Source organism: Leuciscus leuciscus (assembly GCF_965113295.1).
Source record: "Leuciscus leuciscus genome assembly, chromosome: 1".
Taxonomy (NCBI): Eukaryota; Metazoa; Chordata; class Actinopteri; order Cypriniformes; family Leuciscidae; genus Leuciscus; species Leuciscus leuciscus.
Genome location: NC_138725.1, coordinates 35,038,357 through 35,063,980, shown reverse-complemented (window position 1 = coordinate 35,063,980; position 25,624 = coordinate 35,038,357). Strand labels below are relative to the sequence as shown.

General features: G+C 37.8%; 1 protein-coding gene and 1 long non-coding RNA gene across 2 annotated transcripts; one reads left to right on the top strand and one right to left on the bottom strand.

Annotated features, from left to right (window-relative positions):
* Nucleotides 1-8,006: 8,006 nt before the first annotated feature.
* jpt1b (Jupiter microtubule associated homolog 1b) lies at nucleotides 8,007-25,496 on the bottom strand. The gene is made up of 5 exons (XM_082164997.1): nucleotides 25,311-25,496; nucleotides 22,665-22,804; nucleotides 15,058-15,158; nucleotides 13,240-13,270; nucleotides 8,007-8,478 (listed from the first exon to the last, which is right to left on the bottom strand). Exons 1-5 carry the CDS (start codon nucleotides 25,364-25,366, stop codon nucleotides 8,348-8,350), a joined length of 459 nt encoding a protein of 152 aa, XP_082021123.1. The 5' UTR covers nucleotides 25,367-25,496; the 3' UTR covers nucleotides 8,007-8,347.
* Nucleotides 8,485-11,607, top strand: LOC309495389. The gene is made up of 2 exons (XR_014204650.1): nucleotides 8,485-8,918; nucleotides 9,621-11,607. It is a non-coding gene; the product is annotated as an uncharacterized lncRNA (long non-coding RNA).
* Nucleotides 25,497-25,624: the final 128 nt, after the last annotated feature.

Below are 25,624 nucleotides of genomic sequence, written 5' to 3'. Positions count from 1 at the left end.
ACATCCCGTGTCTAATTCCTTATCAAATATGTGTTTGAATACAGCTAATTTGATATTACTACACTGTGAAACTACAGCAAGAGAGTCAAGCAGTGCTGCCTAATCAATTATGAAGGATTCTTTAAACTCATCACACACTAAAGTATGTTGAGCTATGGCATCAGACACACACAGACATCAAGAATCAGCCAATGAATCTCAAAAATTGTGACTACCAATAAAAAAGATAACATCAATTCTGAACATCACAAAACACGCTACTAAAAGTCATGACAAAACCAACAGAAAAAATAAAAGCAAAAAGTACAAATTAAAGAAAATAACCAGACAATTCAGCTGCATAATTTATTCATGCTGAAATGCATGCTGGGAGTCATGGATGATTTTTTTTTTTTTTTGTACTATGCTGGTACCCAACACGCATTGCAGCATGAAACTTATGATTGTTGTCACCATTGTTGAGATTTTTTTCGTTTTTTTACAGCAATTTTTTTAGTTATTTTTACAGTGGATACTGTCAGAATGTGGCCTTTGTTTTTACAGCAAGGGTTAACAGTGTAGGCTATAGGTTTATACATTATACTGTATTTTATAATAGACACATAGATTCAGAGGTGTAAAGTCCAGGTTCAGAAAGTAAAAGTCCTCCTCAGTATTTTGTTCCAATAACCTGGATTTGCTAATTCAGACAAGAGAGAGAACTAATTAGTGAAATCAGCTGACTGAGTTCATGGGTGGAATAAACATATGGCAGGACTTCTACTTTCTGACCCCTGGAAGTCTCACCAAGTGATGTTAATTTTAGACAAAATGTCAAACCAGACAACACAAATCTGAAATCTAAATGAACCTATTTCTTCCGCAAGGGAGTTGGCTTCAACAGCCACTACAGGGTCAGTCGCTTTATTTCTAACTTCTTGCAGGGCTTCCCCTCACCTTCTCTGCCTGGTAGCGCAAAGCTTCAATGCTTTTAATCCGGCTTTCCCAGCGCATCTCACTCCAGGACTTGAGGGTGAGGTCAACAAACTTCTGTAAGATGGCCCACCTTTGAGTGGACCCAGCGAACAAATTGTACACCACCTCCACATTTCCAAAAAAACAAGCAGCATCCATTGATGCTTTAGCTGCATCTGAGACTGTCAGATTTAGGGTATGAGCACTGAGAGTAGGGTTGGGTATGGTTTGAATTTGAACGATTCCGATTCCGATTCCGATTCCGATTCCTTGTTTCGATTCCGGTTCCTAACGATTCTCGATTCCGATTCTTTTAAGAGGCAGGATCAAAAAAGTTTAGACCAATTTTAATTCTATGAACTTTTTACTTTTTATGAAATTTACTATGAATTTCTCACAGGGCTGTTTTCAACTACAATATAAATATCAAATCTATTTTAAACAACTTTTTTATGACATTTTAAATGAGCTAGCTAACCAACGGTCTTTCTGAAGGAAATAGTCTGACCTTCTCCATCAATTGAAATATTAAAAAAAAATTGCATCACAATAAGTGTATTGTATTGTATGTGATTGTCACTAACATTTTAGTAACTAAACTGAATTTTATTAGGTTTAGTGACAACATGTTACAATGTTTACATGATACAATTTCTGGTAAGCTACGCTTTTTTATTATTTCATTTCAATTCAGTTATTGTGATTTGATTTAATATTGACTCATTTGGATAAATATTAGGTACTTAAGATAGGCGTTAATTTTTCTCAAGAAAAAAACAACTCACCTAATGCTGTAAACATACAGAGAGCCCTATCAGCTGGCAGTATTATTTAAGGTTAAAAATAACTCAAATTAAATATAATGCGTTTTTTTATTTTTATTATAATAACAACTTTATTTAATGATATAAGTACAAATATAATAAATATGTAATATAGTACACATATTTAGCAAAATACTCTCTATAGCTCTTTTTTTCTTGCCAACTGTGTGCTATAGCCTATATGTTCATTAAATGGCTTTCCTGAGGTAAATATGACATAATTGTTCTCCAGCTATGTTATTGACCTCTTCACGCTGATAAAAAACACTGATTGATCGATATTATATATGAGGAATATACAGTTAGGTAAGTTGTAGCCTAGGCTACTGTATCTTTCAACAGTGTTCGTGTTTTTTTACTATTAGCTGCTAGTCGAGATGATCGGTTCACTTGCGCTAGGGATCTGTCACGTCACATTTACAAGCGCCAAAACGGTATTTATTGTTTGAATTTCGTAATAAAATTGACAGAATCTGAGAGCTGAGATTTTTTTGTATATTATAAAGTAACTGCTCTGTCTAGTCTGTCGGTCTCCGTGTCCTCTTTGCTTCACGATTTTTATTGTGCGTGAGAAAATGGATGTGTGGTGTGAGAACGTGTGAGAAGTGTCAATTGCGTGTGTCTCACGGTAAATGCGTGAAAGTTGGCAGCTCGTAAATGTGTTTTCATGAATATATATTTTTTTTTACGTTTGCCGGCATCGCGCGCAGTTTTCAAACGGACGAGCAGAGGACGAGAGAATATTATAGTTGCAACTTGCAAGATACCGAAGAATAAGAAAACATCATATGTGCGTTTTTAAGGTTTAACGTCAGGGTTGTTTGCTCTGAATACATTTTATGAGACGCTGTGTGAATTGATAAGGCAATTCACACAGCGTCTCATAAAATGTGTCGGTTCGCAGTTTAGCATAACAATCAATATACGCTTACACCTGTGCTAGTACACGCATTTACCATGCCGTGTGTACGTTACAAATGTTTAACCAAAGTGTCAGCGAGTTAACATTTGGCAGTTTGAAATCGATTATGTAGTTACTTCAGTTCAGAATAGGGCTAGAAATGACTTAGACAGCGGTTTCTTCTTCCGGTCGGCGGACTGTGAATCGAAACTAGGAATCGAAATTTAAACTTTTGAACGATTCCGGGAAAATCGCAAAGCTAGTCCCGGTTCCAATCGATACTCGATACTCGATACCCAAGCCTAACTGAGAGGCACATAAAAAGCTCTTGGATTTTTCACCAATAGCCTAGCCTGCACACCTTTGTTTTTTCCCTTCATATTAGCCCCATTGTCATAGGACTGCCCCCGACAATCCTGAAAAGGGATGTTCAGTTCTTTAAGCCTGTTAAGGATTAGATTGGACAAACCCAGGCCAGTGGATTCTGGAGCTATCAGAAATCCTAAAAAGTGCCCTTTTATTTCTGGTGTTTTTTGCCCAGAGTGACTATGCGCACCACAACAGACATTTGTTCACGGTGACTAACACCAGGTGTACAGACTAAAATAATTTAATAATATTTGCAGTCCTTGATTTCTTCCACCATTACCTTACATTATTTTGTCACTGACACACTCTATCAGCTCATTCTGGATAGTCTTACCCAGGTACGTGTTATGCTGTATTCCACTCTCAATTCGTCTGATGTGGTCTTTTAACACCAGGTCAAATTTTGCCATCAGTTCCACCTCTTTAAGGAAGTTCCCATTGTTGGCCTGATACAAAGTGCAAAATTCCTCTCTGCCAAAGACTGAATGATACTAATCAAACGGATGAGAACATCTCTCCAACGATTTTTTTCTGCCTCCAAAAGGACCATTTCTGTTACATCAATAGGCTTAGAAAGACGGAGGGCAAAGTCTTTCCACTTCACCATATTATTGCAATGATCTGGACTATTCTCATGCTGTTTCAGCAAAGCACCTACATTTACCCAATCACGCTGTCCCTCTGTTGACAGTTTTGTGGACTTTCTCGAGGATAATTTGCAACAGAAGCAGTAAACTGCATCATTTCTCTTTGAATAAATTAGCCAGCTTAGCTTGATTTTTTTCCCCATTAACTAATTGTCTGTATGTACAGTGGTAGTGAAAGCTTCGTCCACTTATCGGACAGGAGCGCTGACCATTGAACTGGGTCAATTGGAGGAGCTGTTGATCTATCTTGATAGCTGGAGCTTGTTGAGGGAGTGGATGGGAAATCTATAGCAGTGGGTGCAGATGTAGAAGAACCTGTAGGGACATTAGATAAAAAAAAATTGAATTATAACATAACACAGGATATTTTACAGTAAAGCCAACACAAAACAAAAACTGTTAGATTAACTGACCTGTCATGCCGGCTGAGGTTGAAACCGATGTATCAGTGAATGTGCTGGTAACTGTTCCTCACATTCAAGTGCTTGTAACTGTTCCTCGCTTTCAGGCGCCTGTAACTCTGCAGTGGATGAACCTGCAATGATAAAAAAAAAAAAAGATAAAAAAAAAAGCTATGTTAAATGTGTCATGTCATATTAACAGGCTATGTAACCATTTGCCATCAAGAAAAACCTCACCTGCTGTATCATCAGCTGTGGAGGCACTGACACTTGATGAAACATCAGGGGCAGGTAGAGTTGGTTGTGCTCCAAAGTACTTCAACAGTGTTCCTGAAAAACAATAAAAAAATAACATTGCATAAGTACATAGTTGATCGAGCAGAATGAGTTAATTTTGCCATCATTACTTACTCTCATCAACAAGCAATTCCACACCTAACAATTCATTTTCTATTGGCAAATGAGGCATAATTGCAGTATGGTGAACACTTAACATGGTGATCTACTGCAGCCTTAATATGAGGGTAGCACCGCTACATCACTCGCCAAATTCTGCGACCATTTTCATCACAGAAGACGTCTCCTCACCCAGCATGGTATATTTTCTCATAAAGACCAATACAATCTCTCACCAAAGATCTTAGAGCAGAGCACAAATGCTCCATCTTTGACTATGAAGCTGGAACGTTACCGACGCTGGAACGTTCACTTCATCACGTACAGCAACGCTAGCTGTCATCCCTTACACCTTTAAGGTCAAGTTCCCCTTCGGCTGTTTTCTCCAACTTAAACCGATATCTATTGATACGTGAAATATACCTAGATAAATGTATATTAATGGGAGACATTTCACTGTTGATGGTGGGGATTTAGCTCTGGTGATGGCTTATATAAGATCATGACTAGCTGCTACCTCAAGTGAGCACAATTTGTGCTGCACAAAACATACTGTAAATAATCATGCAAACATACCTTTATCTTGATCTTTTTTTCTCCTCCTCTGTCCTTTTCTTCTTTCTCTTTTCAGCACCAGAGGGATAAGTCCTTTTTTGTGACATGGCTTAACATTACCGTGACTATGCGCACAAATTGTCTGTGCACGCGACGTGAGGTGTCTAGTTAATGCGCATGACTCAAACGCTGGCAGACACAGCAGCAGTTGTAGGCAGGTATATTGATCATGAAATCAGAATTTTCTTGTCTTGAATTATTCATTCATGTCACTTGTTTAAGTTATTTTGATATGTATAAAAACAAAACAAAAAACACTAGATTGGGCGCCCCAAGCAGCCGCTTAGTTCGCTTATGCCTCAGGCCAGCCCTGGGCAATGATATCTTCTCTTAACTGTTTGGACCATTCTTTTGCCATATTTCTAACATGCAGCCAAACGTGACATGCAACAAACCTAGCCGGTTCAGATATTTAATGTGTTCTAGCTCAAGCACACCTGGTGCAACTAATGAAGCCCTTGATTAGTTGCATCAGGTGTGCTTGAGACAACACCCGTTTTGCAGATTTGTGCTGTTGTGAGGGATTCTTTCGAGGGGATTGAATAATCTTGAAACTGCAGAAGTCATTAAAAGTTGCATTGGGGGAAACCACTTGAATCATTTGGTGTGTTAAGATATTTCAATTCCTTTTGTTTGACTTGTTCATTGCAAACAGCTGATGTACAGTCTGTACATCTAGCCAATAAACCTGATTTGCAATGGTGTTGAATAATTTTGATTACAACTATGTATGTATATACACTCACCTAAAGGATTATTAGGAACACCATACTAATACTGTGTTTGACCCCCTTTCGCCTTCAGAACTGCCTTAATTCTACGTGGCATTGATTCAACAAGGTGCTGAAAGCATTCTATAGAAATGTTGGCCCATATTGATAGGATAGCATCTTGCAGTTGATGGAGATTTGTGGGATGCACATCCAGGGCACGAAGCTCCCGTTCCACCACATCCCAAAGATGCTCTATTGGGTTGAGATCTGGTGTCTGTGGGGGCCATTTTAGTACAGTGAACTCATTGTCATGTTCAAGAAACCAATTTGAAATGATTCGAGCTTTGTGACATGGTGCATTATCCTGCTGGAAGTAGCCATCAGAGGATGGGTACATGGTGGTCATAAAGGGATGGACATGGTCAGAAACAATGCTCAGGTAGGCCGTGGCATTTAAACGATGCCCAATTGGCACTAAGGGGGCCTAAAGTGTGCCAAGAAAACATCCCCCACACCATTACACCACCACCACCAGCCTGCACAGTGGTAACAAGGCATGATGGATCCATGTTCTCATTCTGTTTATGCCAAATTCTGACTCTACCATCTGAATGTCTCAACAGAAATCGAGACTCATCAGACCAGGCAAAATTTTTCCAGTCTTCAACTGTCCAATTTTGGTGAGCTTGTGCAAATTGTAGCCTCTTTTTCCTATTTGTAGTGGAGATGAGTGGTACCCGGTGGGGTCTTCTGCTGTTGTAGCCCATCCGCCTCAAGGTTGTGCGTGTTGTGGCTTCACAAATGCTTTGCTGCATACCTCGGTTGTAACGAGTGGTTATTTCAGTCAAAGTTGCTCTTCTATCAGCTTGAATCAGTCGGCCCATTCTCCTCTGACCTCTAGCATCAACAAGGCATTTTCGCCCACAGGACTGCCGCATACTGGATGTTTTTCCCTTTTCACACCATTCTTTGTAAACCCTAGAAATGGTTGTGCGTGAAAATCCCAGTAACTGAGCAGATTGTGAAATACTCAGACCGGCCCGTCTGGCACCAACAACCATGCCACGCTCAAAATTGCTTAAATCACCTTTCTTTCCCATTCTGACATTCAGTTTGGAGTTCAGGAGATTGTCTTGACCAGGACCACACCCCTAAATGCATTGAAGCAACTGCCATGTGATTGGTTGATTAGATATTTGCATTAATGAGAAATTGAACAGGTGTTCCTAATAATCCTTTAGGTGAGTGTATATGTATATATATATATATACACTTTTGTATTATCTTTCTGTTACTGGTTCTTATGTTGTGTCTTCAGTTAGAAACAAGGGAGCATTCTCCATCTCAAGGTTTTTTAACACCAAAGGATGATGAGTAGGAGTAAATTTTCCATTTTGTTTTGGTTTAGTAACATTTGTTAATTCAGAATTGAGGAAGTCAAACTGAGAATCGAGAACTACATTAAGATTTTTATTTATTTTTTACAAACCCTTCACTTCATCACTTCTTCCAGCTCTTCCCCTGCCTTGACTATTTTGAATATCAAGACTAAAACTTGATATCCATTATCACAACGGACGTGCACGCGCTCTCTCGTTTCATTCAAATACAACTTGCCGTCTTGCGTCTCCGTTTTCGATTGTATTGAAAATGAAATCAGAGTTGATTTGTTTACCGAGTTTAATATTTTTGTGATCATGTAAGATTTAAAACATTAATCTGCCTTCCGCCCTTCCCTTCTCGAATAAAAAAAAAAAAACCAACAACATTGCGCACTGCGCCTGCGTCAGCCTGTTGCTGGCTGGACAGGATTTACAGTGAGTTTTTAAAATCTCGATAATCAAACAGTTTTAATGATGATTCAATTTTAAACGATAATACTAACCGTCAGTGCATTTTATCGTAGTTTATAGTTAAACCGGTAATCGTCACATCCCTAGTGTGGACTTAAGACTCAGTCATGCATTTCCACATTGAACAATGCTAAATTATGTTGGTTTAAAACGCATACCAAAACTTCAGCAGACATGTACCTTTTTTTAAGGTTGCAAAATGCACATTTACAAAGCTAAATTGATTGTAATATATCAAAAGGTAAATAAATGTAACCTCATACTGACATTTTACTAAACAAGCAAGTAGCCGTTTTGTTTTGACAATAACACTCCAAGCAAACACAAACACAGTGAAATTCATATCAATCTTTATTTGTACTTAGAAATTTTGCGCAACAAATCTTTTTTTTTGTTGTCCTTTTTCCTTAAATGATTTACACCAGGGCAGATTAAAAGTCGATCTGAATCTCTCATGCCATTATTCCTGCAGGAGCGGCTGAAACGGACCTCTTACATAAAGTGCTTCTGTCAACGATCCTTTTCTTTTTTTGTTTTTGCAATAGAAAAAATGAAAAGACGGTGGAGGACAAAAAATTTCCATGGCTCACAAGTAGAGTGAAGAGGAAGGGGAATTCCTTTTTTAAAAAAGAAAACAGACAGAAAGAGCGAAGATAGTTCAGTTTCAGGCCGTTTCAGCCCAGGATCAGGCTGGATTTGCCCCCGGGTGGGTTCCTCCGGCCGGACGGGTTGGCAGCAGACGGGGCGGCAGCAGACGGGGCAGAAGGCTGGCTGGACTCCTCTTTCTGCTCCGGCACCACCTCGTCTGGAGAACAAACACAGATGGACAACGGTTAGGACTCGAGTGGAGCTCTACTACTCCCTCTGCTGTTTGTGACAGGGTTTCACAACTCACCACATGCTGGCTTAAACTCAAACTATAATATTTGCCTGAAAAGTCATGTCGCTTGGTAAATTATGAAGATGCAACATGGACATGTTTGTGTGACCTTCCCTCGTCTTCAGAAACAGTTAATAAAACTACACAAAGGAAAACAAGGAAAATATGCATATGACATTAGAACGTTTCATGCTGCCAATAATTCATAAACCATGTTCCCCCATAATCTGCATTTAAAGCAAGTGTCCTATTCAGTTTAATAACTCTGCATATCAATGGGTTTGGCCATTTCTCATTAACTCTTTCCCCGCCAGAGTTTTTGAAAAACGTTGCCAGCCAGCGGCAGAAATTTATAATTTTCACAAGTTTCACGGCATATCTGAACATGCAATACATCAAAAGAAAAAAACAGAGCCTCTGCTTTAAAACAAAAATCTGTTTTATTCTATCTAAATGCAGTCTTTTATCAACACTTGAATGTGGGTAAGTTATATAAAAAATTTAAAAAAGCAACATTTGAGCAAAAAAGCCGAGAAAATTGTGTTTTCTTCAGAGACTACGTCTACTCTATGATTTGATCATCGTTTTGAACCTGATACAAATGTATTAGATCGAGTTCATCAACATCCCCAAAGCTTCATAATCCTATAGCTCGTCCTGGGTCGACATTTCATTCAGTAACATTAGGCATATTTGATTTATATGCCGTTTAATGTTGATGATCGCATTATTTTACATATACATCTGCTTACATATGAGATCGCTCATTTCTGCTTCTTCACATGTGTTTTGCTCAGGAGATTCAGTACTCTTTCAGAAGATGTGTAATAGCGCCCCCTTCCATATAACAGTGAAAATACAGAAAGCAGGAAAAATCTGTCAATGGTGGGGAAAGAGTTAAAGAGATTGCGACATAAGAAATAAATTCACATATAAAATGTCTTTGTACTATTAAAAAACCCTGTAAGTTTAATAGCTTAAAACATCCTCATTATAAGCAGAACATTTATAGGACCAAGCTCCAAAAATGGCTCGTTTTGATATTGTGGGATCTGTGACATCACCAGGGCAAACACATTTGCATATGACTGCCTCCAGACCAATAGTTAAACATCACACCATAGCGTTTAGTCCACTGGCGTTTAGTCGCTAAATGGAATTATAAGGTTCTATCTGACACTTGTGCAAAATTTTGTCAGTCATTTACATATTCTTATTCTGTGACAATTATTTTTTTAGAAAACAAAAAGGGTCAATCTACAAAGTAGTACGAAATGCAAACACTTTGAAGCTCAATATCTCAAAACTGCTCAGAATGCAGAGAGAATCTTATAATAATTCCAAGGTGGAGATTTGCCTACACTGGATGTGAGCGTTGCGTCAAAAGCAAATAAATCCATTATAATCACTGACGCTGTCTACACCGATTCAGTTTACAGATGTGCGTTCAGTTTCTGACACTTGAGTCTGTCGACAACAGGACCAATGGAAGAGTGAAAGAACCAGTTTAAACAGTTTGTTTGTGTCTCTGTAGAGACTTCAAGAAGGATCCCAGCATCGGAAACAAGTGGATGATTCATTTTAATGGCGTCCCGGATCAGGTCGGAGGACTATGTTTGTTCGGGGCATTTTGATTTGTAAACGAGTCACAGTGTAATGGAGAGTTTGCAAATAAACTTTTGTTGAAAGATGAAACAGTGACTGGATTGGATCTTACAGCAGCTGAATCACAAACCACAAGTAAATGATTTCATAATGATCTGTCCATACATGACAGTTTTAACTGGATAATGTTTTCAAAACACTTACTCGTTCAATAGCGAGTGGGCGTTAGTACGGTTTCCTATGCATTGACATTAACCAATTATAACAGTGGCCGTTTACTGACAAGCCTTAAATTTCACAGTGGCTCAGAATGAAGGTTGAAAATAGTTTTTCCACATATATATTTGCGTGTGTGAGCGTGTAAAAAAAAAACTCCACTAACATTAAAAGGAACACTAAAAAAATAAATAATATAAAAAACCATGTCATGCATTTCAATGTTTGATTTTGAGTAAGCATTTAGTCTTGACACCTCAGAACTAAAATGGTTTGGGTGAAGTCTGGGTCCAGAAGCAAAGCCAGTTGAGAAGCACTGCTCCAGAAAGACTGTATTTGTATTTTTTATTGATATCCATCTATGGATGTCAAAGCAAAACTGGATCAGTACCATCAACGACTGGATCAACATTCACAAACTCACTCAACTCATCAGGACCGAGTCTGTAATGGGTTTAAAGATCGGTATATTTGCATTTTATGGTGATGGAAACGTAAACAGGAAGTTCATCTAAGTGTTTAAGCATTCAGTAAAGTGAGACTCGGAAACATCTCACAAAATGATTCATACCATCAGAGGGAAAGCATCCACCGGTAAGGCCTGAAATACACTCTACACAACTTTATGACTGCAAATGCATTTATAAATCCATATATTGTGTCCAGAAATGTGTTAGCTCAATTCATAATGCAACAAGTACAAACTGCAATATATAGTGGACATTTGCATAAACTGACCTGAAAGAAAACTGACTGTAGAAACACAACCGGCTGAAGAGAATCTTGCAGGTTAAAGTTTAGTTTTTATAGAGCATTATCGAATGAAAATGACTGAGCAAATGTTTTATCAGAATCCAAACATTAGTTAGAGGAGCTGAAGTCAGATAGTATGCAAACGTGTTAGCTGGTAAAAAGCCAAACCCAGCAGACGTAAAAGACCCCAGAAGAGGATCATATTTTCACGATGAGCATTGACTAACGGCTGAACATGAAGACTAGAGCAGGACTGGTAAACAAACACTCGTTATATGAACCCAGATCAACCACTAACATGCCGTGAATACTGATTCTCTTACCATCACAGGACACACAAACACATTAGAGGCACAAAGCCTGTGTTTGTAGTGAGAGCTACAGTATATGGCCATTAACCCAGCATGAAAAAAGTTCCTAGTTTTAGACAAATATCTACTGAATTATTAATATTCATTGAAATAAAAAAATCAATTTAAACAAATTTGTATTAATTAGTAAACTATAAACCAACATTAGTCACTACAGAGTGAGTGTCATTTATATAAAATCTGCGACCTTGCTATTACTGCTAGCATGTTTCATCTATTTCCTAGTTTTAAAAACCTTTAAAATGTAATTAAAATGTTCAAAGTTTATAAATGTAGTAATTTATATTATATAAATATTATAATTATAATTATTATTAAATGTTCAGTTTATAAATGTAATAACTTATTTCATTATTAAATGTATTAACTTTTTGAATTTAGTTTGTTTAGTTTATTAACATTTTATATAATATTTATTTTTAATCTTATTTACATAATTTTATTACATCATAATATTATTATGTATATTATTATTATTATTAGTAGTAGTAGACGTCATATTGTAAAATAAGATTACAAATAAAAATGACTATATAAAATATTAAACAAAATATATTAAATTCAAAAAGTTACTACGTTTAATAATAATATAAGTTATTACATTTATAAACTTTTAACATTTAATAAAAATAATATTTTACACAAATTTTAAATCTATCTGTAGAACATTTAAAAGAGGGGGAAAAAACAAATGAAAGTTTAAAACTGTATTTAGATGTCCTCTAAATTAAAGGGATACTCCACCGAAAAATGAAAATTCTGTCATCATATACTCACCCTCATGTTGTTTCAAACCTGTATGAATTTCTTTCTTCTGCTGAACAGAAAGGAAGATATTTAGAAGAATGTCAGTAACCAGACAGTTTCTGGTCTCATTGACTTCCATAGTATATTTTTTTCCTACTATGGAAGTCAATGGTATCTAAAACTGTCTGGTTACTGACATTCTTCTAAATATCTTCCTTTCTGTTCAGCAAAAGAAAGAAATTCAAACAGGTTTGAAACAACATGAGGGTGAATATATGATGACAGAATTTTCATTTTTCGGTGGAGTATCCCTTTAATGTAAAATAAAAGCTCATTTTTAGTTTGACCTCTTGAGTTTGTTGATCATCATTTTCTGAAGGTTAAGCACTTCTTTTCACTGACCATTTGCTTTAAAAAAAGAAAGAAGAAAAACACTCGTGCCAACACATGATGAAAGCACATCAAATCAGCATGTGACCTTGAAAACGTGATTCTGTCCTGAACTCTAGACGTTTTGGGTTTCTACTGTAATTCCCTCATTCTGTCCCGCGAGAGCGTCCGTCATCTGAGATCCAGAACCAGTGTTACTCCAGCTGTCCTTAATGAGAAGACCAGACTGAAGAGGAGGCCAGCAGACGTGGAGTCATGGAACGTGTGTGTGTGTGTGTGTGTGTGTGTGTGTGTGTGTGTGTGTGTGTGTGTGTGTGTGTGTGTGTGTGTGTGTGTGTGTGTGTGTGTGTGTGTGTGTGTGTGTGTGTGTGTGTGTGTGTGTGTGTGTGTGTGTGTGTGTGTGTGTGTGTGTGTGTGTGTGTGTGTGTGTGTGTGTGTGTGTGTGTGTGTGTGTGTGTGTGTGTGTGTGTGTGTGTTTAACGGAGGAGAGGAACATTCCAGAACTAATGCAGAACCTCAGCAACCGTGAGTCACGCTTCACCGGAGACACACATGCAGAGAGAGAGATCACAATGAAACACTGAGATTTACAAATGATTCTCACCATTGTTGTCTTGCTCGTATTCATTTTGATCCTGCAAAACAAGAGCAGATTTGAGATCAGATGCCTTCATAAAACAAACATGGACAGTATTTATCAAGCTTCAGTATTTAATACAGTCTCTCCTGTCCTGACAACATGAAACGCCATTTATGACGTTTTTAATGTGACATTTCTAAGTGACACTGAATATACAGTAGGAAAATAAAGAAGAGCAGGACTTGATTTTATAGATCAGGAAGTTATTATTCTATCATTTCTGTCTGCATTTATTACATCAACTGAAAAACATTTCAGAGGCAGATTAAGTTACAATGAGTTTTGATGAAAGATCATGTTAATAAAAGTGTGCAATAATTAATTATGTGCTAAAAGAGCAGAGACACACAAGACAGAAAATAGAAACAACAGTTTGTTAAAAAAAAAGAAAAAAAAAAGGATAAAATGAGTAATAAATTCCTCCAGTGAAGGACAAATGAATGAAGTTCATCCACATAAAGAGCTGCGGTTTTACTGACCCAGAGAACAGCTGTGTGTGTGTGTGTGTGTGTGTGTGTGTGTGTGTGTGTGTGTGTGTGTGTGTGTGTGTGTGTGTGTGTGTGTGTGTGTGTGTGTGTGTGTGTGTGTGTGTGTGTGGACCCTGCGGCTGTTAATTTGTACCCCACCCAGCTAACAGTGTTATTTTAGACACACATACAGTCAGTTTACAGCACTACTGTGATACCAAATACAGTTATGATCATAATTTAAACCCCTCTGAACGAAGTCACAGTCGACTGCACAGAAACTCATTTGCTCATTTGATAGACCTTTTACAAAAAAGGAGAATAAAATGTAAATTTTAAATGAATGAACGACTGATAATTAATTTCCTGTCTGTCTTAAGTCTCAACTAGTACAAAAATAATATATACATTGGAGAAAAGAATTCAACAAAAGAAATAAATGAAAATAAATCTATATCATAAACATGTATTTTCTGTTTGTCTCGATGTCTCTGGCCTTATAGCACTTGATTAATCATTGCATACTTGATTTTTTTTATTCATTTATTTTAATAAAATTGATAAAACATTTATAATAAAGTATGATAATGTATTTTCTGCCCGTCACAAATGTCGTTGGCGTTATAGTACTTGATTGCTTTATTTTATTTTGATGAAATGTTGCAAAAAGTATTTCTTAAATATAATTTCATTTAGAATAATAATTTTATTAATTTTGTTTATTTTCATTCGTTTATTTAGATAAAGGGTTGCAGAATGTACAATACAATTATGAATTATTTTTATTAATTTTTTTTTTTTAGATGAAGGATTGCAGAAAACAATCCATCTTCAAAATAAATACACTTACAATAAAGATTTATTTGTATAATTTTTATTTATTTAGATAAAGGGTTGCAGAATATATATGTATTTTCTGTCTGTCGTGAACGTGTCTGGTCTTATCGTACATGATTAATCATTGCACACTTATTTAAAAGACAAATCTAAATAAATTCTTTAAATAAATCAATTCAAAAATTATTATTTGTAGAATTATATATATTGTTTTTATTTTTTTTGCATCGTGACTTTTTTTTCCTCCAGAATAAAGTGTCCTGATGAATTGTTCACAGTAAGAGCAGGAACATGCATGAAGAAAGGAAAGTGGAGATCATAGTCAACATGAGTTCCAGAAACACACCCTGTCATTAATGTGCAGTCGGTTGTTTTGCTCCTGCTTAATGACTATATAAACACACCTCAAACAGGTTCAGGTTCAGGTTCAGGTGACCTACATCCACATCACACTCATAAATCTAGCGCTTGAACTCACCAGACTGTTGGCGGGAGTGCCGTTATCATAAACGATGGCGGGCTGGCACCGTCTCAGAGGAGCCGAGGGTTCACCGCACAGGACGCCCGTCGCTTCTCCACCTGTGAACACACACACACACACACAGGTTATCAGATCATCAATATATCAGATCATCAACAACACGACATGACCTTTGTCTGTGCATCCAAACAAACTCTACCGTCCAACATCTCAAACTACAATAATATCAGGTGCAGCGTTTCTCACTGACAATCTTCCTATTCGCTCATCTCAGATTAAACATTTTCCAAATCGCTTGTCCAATGCAATTCATGGTAAATGCTCATTAAGTTGATTTAGACAATTCTGGTAGGGTTTTGGCCCTTTTGGGTCAGCGCTTGATGTAGCAAGGGTCATAAAACAAAGCGTTTTAAATGGCATCACAATGACATGACACCGTGTTTTCTTGAATCCGCTGCTGACATAAACAAGACACACATTTGCATCTGGTTTGTTTAATGTGGGTGCAGTGGCGGATTTAGCAAATCGGGGGCCCAAGGCGAAGGTAGGTAGGCTATGGGCCCCTCCCCATCCAATCTTTAAAAGAGAACGAAAGAAATATGTACCGACTGAATGGTGGATAGGCAGGTAAAGCTAGAGAGTAAAAGTTAGAGAGGAGAAAAAAACGTTTCCTTTAAACCCTGCATACACTTCTTTACTCCTAAACAGAAACATGTTACAATGTTTACATGGTACAATTTCCGGTGAGCTATGTTTTTTTTTTTTTTGTGACAAATGTCACCATTTCAATTCAATTCTTGTGATTTGATTCAATATTGACTCATTTGGGTAAATATTAGGTAATGTTTCACAAGATAGGTGTTACTTTTTCTCAAAAAAAAAAAAGCCCTATTGGCTGGTATAATTTAAGGTTAAAATAAGTAATATAGTACACATATTTAGCCAAATACTCTCTATAGCTCTTTTTTTCTAGCCAATTAAATGGCTTTCCTGAGGTAAATGTTATGTGACGATTGTTCTCCAGCTGTTTTACCTCTTTCCGCGGTTGAAAAACACTTATTAATCGATATTATGAATGAGGAATATACATTTCGGTAAGTTATACTGTATCTTTCAACACTGTTAATTCGTGTTTATTTACTATTAGCTAGAGATTATCAGTTCACGTGCCGCTATAGGAATCTGTCACGTCACATTAAAACGGCAAAACGGTATTTATTGTTTGAATTTCGTAATAGAATTGACAGAATCTGAGAGCTGATATTTTTTTTAAATATCATGATTCATAAGTAAACTTCTCAGTTTTGTCTGTCGATCTCCGTGTCCTCTTTGCTTCACGATTTTTCTGTGCGTTGGACGTTGTTGTTCCTGATCTGTAAGTTATCCCCAACAGTAGCCGTAAAAAAGTGTGTCATCTTTGGCAGCGTTCCCAAATACTTATCAGAGTCTTTTCACTTTTATTTGAGCCGCTTGGGTAACTTCGAAACTTAAAATTTTCGCGTTTAGACTCGTCTTGCTCTGTTTGTGTATTTCCCAGTCCTCCTGTTACTGCGTGTTGTTTATCTTTCGCGCCGCGCACCTTTACGGACTTTTTTGCTTTCCTCCCGCTTCCTCCTTTTTTCAGCACCGCTTGGGTAGCTAGCTTCGCTTCATTTTTACTCTGTCTACTACTCTGTACACTCTGTTTGTCAATCACTTATTTTTCTCCGTCAGTTTTTTGGCACAGCCTTACACTTTCGCAGATGCACAGTAAGTGAGATAATGGAATAGTCCAATGTAGTGAGGCGGGGGGCCCCCTCCTGTCTGCGACACTAATGATTTGATGCCATTTTTCATAAATGGAGTTTTAGGAATATATAAATAAAAAATTTATTTTAAAAAAGCATAAATTAATAGGGCATTTTGGGGGCCCCTAGGTAGCTCGGGGCCCAAGGCAATTGCCGACCTTTGCCTAATGGTAAAGTCCGCCCCTGTGTGGGTGTGAAAAGAGCATCCAGTGACGTGAATGAGCTGCTATTAACAGACATGTTTATTACCAGAGATGACATCAGGGTGATTATCATCCTCAACTAAAACCATTAATAATAAAAAAAAAAAAACACATTTTCATTACTTTCAAAAAAAATTAACATGAACTGAAATAAATAAATGTTGCCTTAAGTCTAGAAGTACTAAAATAAACTAAAAACGTAACCTATATTGACATTTAAAATAAAACCCCAAAAATGTATAAAAATTACAAACACAAATTACTAAACTTTGAAATGAAAAAGAAAAATATAAATCTATATAAATAATTTTAGATGAGCAAAAACTGTGGTAGAAATCTCCATCCATCCACACACACACCTCGAGGCTTTCATGAGTGTTTTGAGTGTGACGCGACCCTGAGGTCAAAGTGCTAAACACATCTAGGAGAATCACAGTTCGCTTCTCATGTGTTGAAATGCAAACAAAGAACTTTTTGTTTGACTGTGTCTATTAGAGTCTCACAACTGCAGCATCCTATTGTGTGTCAATGGAGTGATTATGAACTTTAAACGAGTTCAACAGTCACACACACACACACAGGAAGTGTTTCTGTCTATGGAGACAGTTAGAGTTTCTGAGACAGCAACCAAACCAGCTCTGACATAAATCACAATCTCACACATTTTGATTAAAGTAAAAAAGTAAAAAAGAGAAAAACGAAAAATAAATTAAATATAAAATAAAAAAGCTGTAAGAAAGCTTTCAGTCAGTCAACTACTCAACCCATGGAGCACTGTGAATAATGTAACCAAATAAACAATACAAAATAACACTGCTAATTTAGTTACAAGCATAAAAATATATCTTAAGTTTTTCAAAATATTCACAAGTTGTTTGAGGCTGTAGGGAAACGGACTCGATTACATCATTCACAGCGTTTCATGGGAGTGTCCGGTCACTGCCGAGCCATTTTGCAGTGATTCCTGTTTCCATGGTAACAGCCATCCTGTAGGATTATGGGAAGTGAAGTTTTCAACAGGAGTACTACTGAGACAAGCCTTCCAAGGTTAGCAAGAAAAAAAAAGAAAAGAAAAAAAGACAAAGACTAGTGCTACACACAAGCACTGGCAGGGAGACGAGGCCATGTTTGACTGGATGTCAATGGAGAATAGGGAAGAACTGCTTGTTTACTGAACCGACAGACTCTCTCCTAATCTTCAACATGTTTGCCATTTAAAAAGTCGATTTGGATGGATTTATTTCTAGAGTTTACATTTAAAAAATAAATGCTGTTTAACGACAGATAAGACAATTTTGCATTATTTATGATCTGAGTGACAGTTCTCATGCTCAGTCTGTCTGGAACGTTTTATACATTATTATTAAAAAAAATAACCACTTCCATAACCACTACTTTCAGACTAGTGGCCAGAAAACATCCAGAAGACAGATTTAAGTGTTTATTTTATTGCACTTTATCTATTTGCGTCTGTAGATTTCAATAATACACATCTTCAAAGTTTTTTTCTCCACTTCAGCATCACTTATATACACCAAACTTTACAGTTTTATTCCTATCTATATTCTGAAGGTTTTTACTGAGGGGTTTATTCATATACCATTCACAATGTGTATATATAACATGTTATTCCTAAAAACGATGAAAAATATGTGTTTTTCTGGCTGTTGACAGTATTTTCTGATTTATGAAGCGATATCAAAAATCCCTTCTGTAAAAAACCTTTTAACTATAATGTGTCAACAAAATCAAACAAGAACTTTGAATCTGGCTTCATCTAATGTTCAGATAAATCTTCTGGAATCAAATAGGAAAATCAGTGCATATTTAAATGTCACATTTCAGAAATCGTGTGTAACACAAATCAAATGTCTTGAAGGGATATTTCACCGCTGGAAAGATGAATGTGCATTTAAACTGGGGTCATTTATGTTGTAAAAATGTGAAATTATTTTAGAAGTTGGTGCCTTCTAGACTGAGAAAAGCCAGAAAATGTATTTTTGGCTCATGTGGATGAAAGACAACTCCCAGAATGCACTTGCTTCGCTGCCTTACGAGGCCACTCCCAAGCCACGCCTACCGGTTACAGAGGGCAATGTCGGAAGAATTGATACAAATAGGCAACTAGTCGACTCGAAACTGAAAAGACGCCGTTTTATCGTGAGCTCCCCCTATGGGCGGGTTGGACACATGCGGAACGAGCTCCTCCTACTGGCTGTAGTCTCTCGCCTCTGGACAAAAAAGCCTCCGATGACGCAAAATGACGATTTTTGCGTCATCTGAGGTTTTTTTCCCAGACACACGATACAGAAATCTCTCGTCTCAGGGGGACATGAGGGAGGGAAGCACGGTCATTCGAAAATACTACCGGGTTTCTACTGATACAAAGCTTAATGCTAATCGGTGAAGTATCCCTTTAATGTACTGTGATGAATCAACTGAGAAGGTACTATGCTGATATCAATTACTTAAATGTTGACCCCATTCACCTGTAGTGTCTTGCCTTAATGGACAAAAATGTGAATGTGATTTTTACTTCTGGAACCGCCTGTTACAATCCATTAGCTGAAACAAAAAAACAAATAAAAATCGAAACCATTCCAAAATACAATGGACAATAACAACAATGTCCTGTCAGGCACCTCTGGCCAACCCAACACTTCCTGTCCGGCACCTCTGGCCAACACAACACACTTCCTGTCAGACAGGAGAGAAGCTCATTCAATCAGAGCAAGACTATGAGAGAAAATCCACACATCCGACACGGACCGAGTGATACACGGTGCACATCATAAAAAAGCCACGTAATGGGTAAACTCTTACTTCTAGCAAGGCGTTGTGTTTTGTTCCAGTGGATTGAGGAAAAACCTCCCTCGGTCACACAGTGGTACAGAGAAATATTTAAGGTTTTTCCTCTGGAATGCCTCAGTGCCATATTAAGGGGCAATACCAATTTGTTTTATAATGCTTGGCAACCTTTTCTTGACTACCTTCCTGGTGATCTTGCTGGTTTGCTGCAGGATGGGAGACCACATTTTGTCTTCACCAATAAGTCAAATTCTTTTGAAATTTCCTTTTTTTTAATTTATTTTTTTATGTATGTGTTTTGTTGTAAACAATAATGTAGGTTATGTGATGTAACATGTGATGTGCAATTTGTGTGTGTGAATAATTTCCCCCTGTTTTGTTTTGTATGTTGGTAATACCTGGGCTTGTTTGTTTGTTGTTTGTGTAAAATCAATCAAATATATATATATTTTTTTTTTTTTAAAAGCCACGTTTCCCCCAAAAAATGTATCTGACCAGATGCTTTACACAACTAAAATCAGTCTGCAAAAGTTCGACCGGGAAACAAAGCCATTTACAAGTCAAGTTTCAAGACCATAAAGAGTTTGTTCAACCAAAAATTCAAAATCACCAATTACTCACTCGTGTCGTTCCAAACACAAGACTTTCATCTTCAAAAAAACTAAAAACGATATTGTTAATGAAGTCAAGCATGTTTGAGCTTCTGTTCAATGACCAAAATTATTGAGAATAAAAGCATTAATTAAATCTGTTCATCATATATAGCCATCCGGTCTCTTCAGAAGACTTGTATTAAACTGCTAGATTCATATGCATTAGTTTTTATGATTTAACACCATATCAGCAGCAATGGCTTTATTCATTGCAATCAGCAGTATTTCAATTTTAAAAAAATTATTCGGATTACAAGATCACTTCAATCAATTGTTTACAATAATTTAACAATTTTGTCTTAAATCAATATACAAGAATGTACTAAATATATACCAATAACAACAGTAATCATAAAAATTACATAGAATCTTTCAATTTAGTAAAATGATAGAAATACAAAAAAAATATTCCATTTAATAAGTGATAGAAATTCAAATTCCAGGAGAAACCTTTTTAAAAATGTCATTAATATATTTTCTGAATAAAAACATTGTCTGATTTCATTTGAAAAGGGAAATTCTATTAAAATAAGTTATGATCTCTTTATGAATGTTCTGAACTGTCAGAAAATAGACGTTCAGTGGAAAGACAGATCTCTCAGATTTCATTAAAAACATCATTTTTGTTTCAAAGATGAACAAAAGTCGTGTGGGTTTAGAACAGAATTCACATTGTTGGGTGATCTAGCCCTTTAAGACATGAAGTTCACAGGTCTTAAATCTTTAAAAGCTATTCAGAGAGGTTTTTTGGGGCACCAATAATCAGCTTATGAATATCTAGTTGCTTGCTACAGAATTTTCAGTTTTCCTCCCCGAGTTACAGCTGTAAAATAACCAGACGCAGCAAACGCTGCAGCGGGATCCAAAACCCCACAGGAGAGAGAGCCAACAAAGGCCTTCAGAGAGAATAAACAGATATAGGAACGGCACCTGCCCGGCTGAAGCATTAGCGCTGAATCAAAAGCTCAGATTATCCCGATACGAGCGTTTATCCGTATATGAGCTTGTGCAGGGCTAATCGTACGACTGCATTCAAAACGCTCCTGCATGCAAATACACGTTCCTCTTCAGACAATAAAGATGCTGTCAAACTCCCAACATCCAAACAGCCCAGAGCCGCCTCGCTGTCTACATAGGCGACTCCCTTCTAAGGCAACATCCCACATAAGTGACGGATCTGGAGCAGCATGTGAAGCACATGGGGGAAACAACTCAAGAGTTGGACATGTTGCTAAACTAATGACATGCTACTCCAAGACATATATTGGGAAACATTCCCACTGAAATTGAAATTTTCCATCTGAGTTTTTGAATGCAGGTATATTTATTAATACGCACTTCTCTGTGTAAAGCAGACCGTCCTGTAATGGATGCTTAATCATGATGTCACACACTAACATTCTCTACATCGTGAGTCACTTCCTGAATCACTGGACAGTCAGGATATCAGTCCAGGAAATGACATCATGCTAACAGTATGCTGACACACTTGTGGTCATGTGAGCGACCAGGCAGTTGAGAAATGAGGGCCATGAAAAATAGTTTTCCCCAAATATTTTAATGAATCAAATCATAAAAAGAAAAAAGAAAACAAAAGTCCAAATAATCAGATCAAATGTTCAGGCCTGTAAAAGAGGTCAACAGAACACAACTAGACTCCAATAACTGAATGTGTGTGAGAGCCAAACTGACCTGACCTACAAATGAAACAACAGGGACACATTTATACAAACGGACTAACACACAAACTGCAAAATACAACAAAATCAAAAAACATTGCTTTCTTATTCCTTTGATCACAGGAATAAATAACATTCTAAAATAGATTACAATAGAATATTTCACAATATTACAGTTTCTACTGTATTTCTGATCTAATAAAATGCAGTCTTGGTGAGTAGGAGAGAACGGTTCAAAAACTGTACAGAAATTTTACAGACCCCAAACTTTTGGACGGTCAATTAGACGTTCATGTAATATCAGATATACAGACATGAATTAAAAACATACAAGGCCGGCATTAATGCCATGCTGGTTTCAGATAACGCAAGCTTTAAAAGCTAGCCAAGCCCAGATCTGACCAGAAGCAGAATCTGAACCAGATGTGTGTGTGTGTGTGTGTGTGTGTGTGTGTGTGTGTGTGTGTGTGGTACCTGGCGGGTTGTTCCTCCGGTGGGCGTGAGGGTCGTCAGGTTCAGCAAAGATACTGGAGGCCATCTTGTTTTTGCGCGCAGGCTTCTCCTCATCGGTGCCGAAGGAGATATTAGAGGCTCCGCCAGGGGGACGCAACACCCTACGAGACATCGGTCAGAAGAACGACACGCAAGTCAACTAATCAATCTCACATACACACTCGGCCTCAGGACACTCAATGGGGCATAAAGGAAACACACTATTAGAAGAAGCACTGGACATTATGACTTACTGTGCAAAATATGTCAACAGTGGAGAGTTGAATAGCATGATACCAGTAGAATTGTCCAGTTTGTGTTGTTTACATGCGAGAACAATGAAGCAACACGCGAAAATTCAATGCAGGGGCGTGTCAGTCGTTTATGTTTGACGAGCAATAATGCAAGTTGGTGGTTAATATTGCATTTTTTTTTCAATAGAAACAGAGTTTTCATTAGTCTAACATCACACTTACATTACATTATTTAACGAAATATCAGAAGCACAAGGATATTTTTAATGACAAACTCAGAAACAGCCAAGAATATTAAAATAATCATAACAATAAAACTTCAATAGTCAATTAGGCTACATTCAAATAGCAATTATATAGGCTAAGCTCTTTAATTTGTTACCAAATCTAAAACCTTGACAGACGTCTTTAAAATGACCATAAATTCTTTATTTTTTATATATATAAAACTGTTGCCTAATATAATTTAAAGCAGGACAGTTCAATAAAACATGCTTTATAGTCAATGAAGTCAAAAATCACATGAGCATTTAGTTCGTTGGATTATGCAAAATATATTTGCACATGGCATATGCTTTTAATAGAAGATGTACATTTGATCGGTTCATCCATTTCCTGGTAATTGAACGCATGACCTTGCGGTTTGAGCTCCACAAGAATTACCAGATGGTTATTAAAAATATGCACCACTTAGGGAGCATAAATGAATATTTTGTGATGTAAACTGGTTACACTGATAGAAAGCAACTCACACAATGGATTTTTTAAATCATACTGCCCACCCCTAAACTGGACACACACACACACACACACACACAGCTGACTAGTCCAGCTCATCTGCTCACAACAAGTGCAGATTCCATCGTTGGATGGTTTTCATTCAGCACATATGTTGAATCATTAAAAAGACACGAGGGCGGGTGTCAGCGAAGCCCGGATGAAAAGCAGTGGCCCTGTGATTGATGTTTCTGAGGGAAGCCCTAATCAATGCTTAAGAAAACCTCCTCCTGGAGACCAGCTGACACCCGACGGCAGCTGTCAGGCTCTCGCCTCGTCCACACGCAACTTTCTGCTCCCTTTGTCAAAGGAATCGACGGTGCGGAGATTAGAAAACCATCCAGCGCCGTCTGGAGGCACTGGTTAAACAGCTAATGCCTTAACCAGACTAAAGCTTTGGGATCAGATCAGGGGACTTTAGCAGGAGAAGGAGAAGAAGGCCGCGTCGCTCGAGACCCCACCCAACCGGCACAGGACACACACATGCCATTAAAAATCCTTCCTCAAGCCCAAGATACATGCTGAAAACATCACTAAATCAGACCGACTGACCAATAAACACGCCTGCTCTCGGCTTGACCTACATTTCTGGCCATCCTGCTGAGGGAAACCCCAGACACACAGGATTTAGAGAGGAAAAATGGGGAAAATCACTTGGATTTTACAGGGAAATGAGCAGTCAGGGTGGCAACATGTTGCACCAAGGATGTCTAGAAACTAGACAATGCCAGAATCCTCATTTAAAAGCAACCTCGCTTCAGTGCAACAAAAGCCACTGCAACATTTTTTGACATGCAAATGCCAGAATGCATCTCCATCCCTCCCTCGCTCGCTTGAAAGTTACAGTGATATCATTTCTGGACACACAAACACACCTAAAAAAGAATAAAAATGAGTTAGTCTGGATCACACAGTCCTTTGGCCGGACTTGCAAATCTTCCACTGGTTGGAAGACATTCAATGCATCTGTTCCAAGCCTAGTATCAGAAACCTTTTAAGGACAATGGAGCGTGTATTTTTGGGCCAGAGCTCGAGGATACACTCAATAGTCAGATGACTGAGATTAAACAGATAGAAAAAAAAAAATAATAGAAAAAAAGAAAGAAATAAGCAGCAGAGAAAGCATCCATTCATGAAATCATAAAGCAATGCACAATGCAAACAAAACTTTAAAGCAAATCTCCCAGTTTGAGATGCAGTGGCAGCCTGCCAACCCAATTCCTGTATAATGGGTGAAGTTTGGCCAGCAAAACACCAGACATCAGACCAAATACACGTCAAACCTGGGTATAATGTGCCAGGACTGGATCTCACATCAGAATATGGGTGGATATGGGTCTTCATGGGCAGGAGGAAGAGGATGATGATGATGGTGGTGGTGGCAGACAGTCTGGGTGAATTCAGATCAAATGGAAATGTGGATCAAGCTAAATCCATTAAAATCCACATATTAAGGTTGATTAGCTTCATTTGCACTCGCGTATTGGAGGATGAATCCATCCATCAGCCCACCATCATCATCATCATCATCATCATCACCTAGAGCTCTTCTTTTGTCTGCCTGGCGAACGCAACAAACCCGTTTAAATCCATTTACCTGGAGCTGTTTTTGGCACCGGGCTCCATGCCTGTGAAAGTGGTCGTCGTAGTCATGTTGCGCGGGTATTGTGCTCGCTAAACCGCGGTAGAAACCCTTCAGCTGGACTGAATTCGTGTAAGTCGTTTATCCCGCATGGACTCCGCCCGGACCAGCTGAAATCCGAGCGCAACGGAGCGGCCCTTTAGACCAGCCCACGAAACCCCGCCCACCGGGGCGACGCGCGATCTGATTGGACAGAGCTCAGCGGTCCCTGGCGTTCGATTGGAACAGCGGCCGTCAATCAGACAGCAGCCTTCCTGGGTTCATGTGAT

Coding starts and splice junctions, on each gene's coding strand:
- jpt1b (XM_082164997.1), bottom strand. CDS start 25,366: ATGACTACGACGACCACTTTCACAGGCATGGAGCCCGGTGCCAAAAAC. Junction 15,159..22,664: donor CCGGAGGAACAACCCGCCAG/GTACCACACACA, acceptor GTGTGTTCACAG/GTGGAGAAGCGACGGGCGTC. Junction 8,479..13,239: donor ATACGAGCAAGACAACAATG/GTGAGAATCATT, acceptor TTTGTTCTCCAG/ACGAGGTGGTGCCGGAGCAG.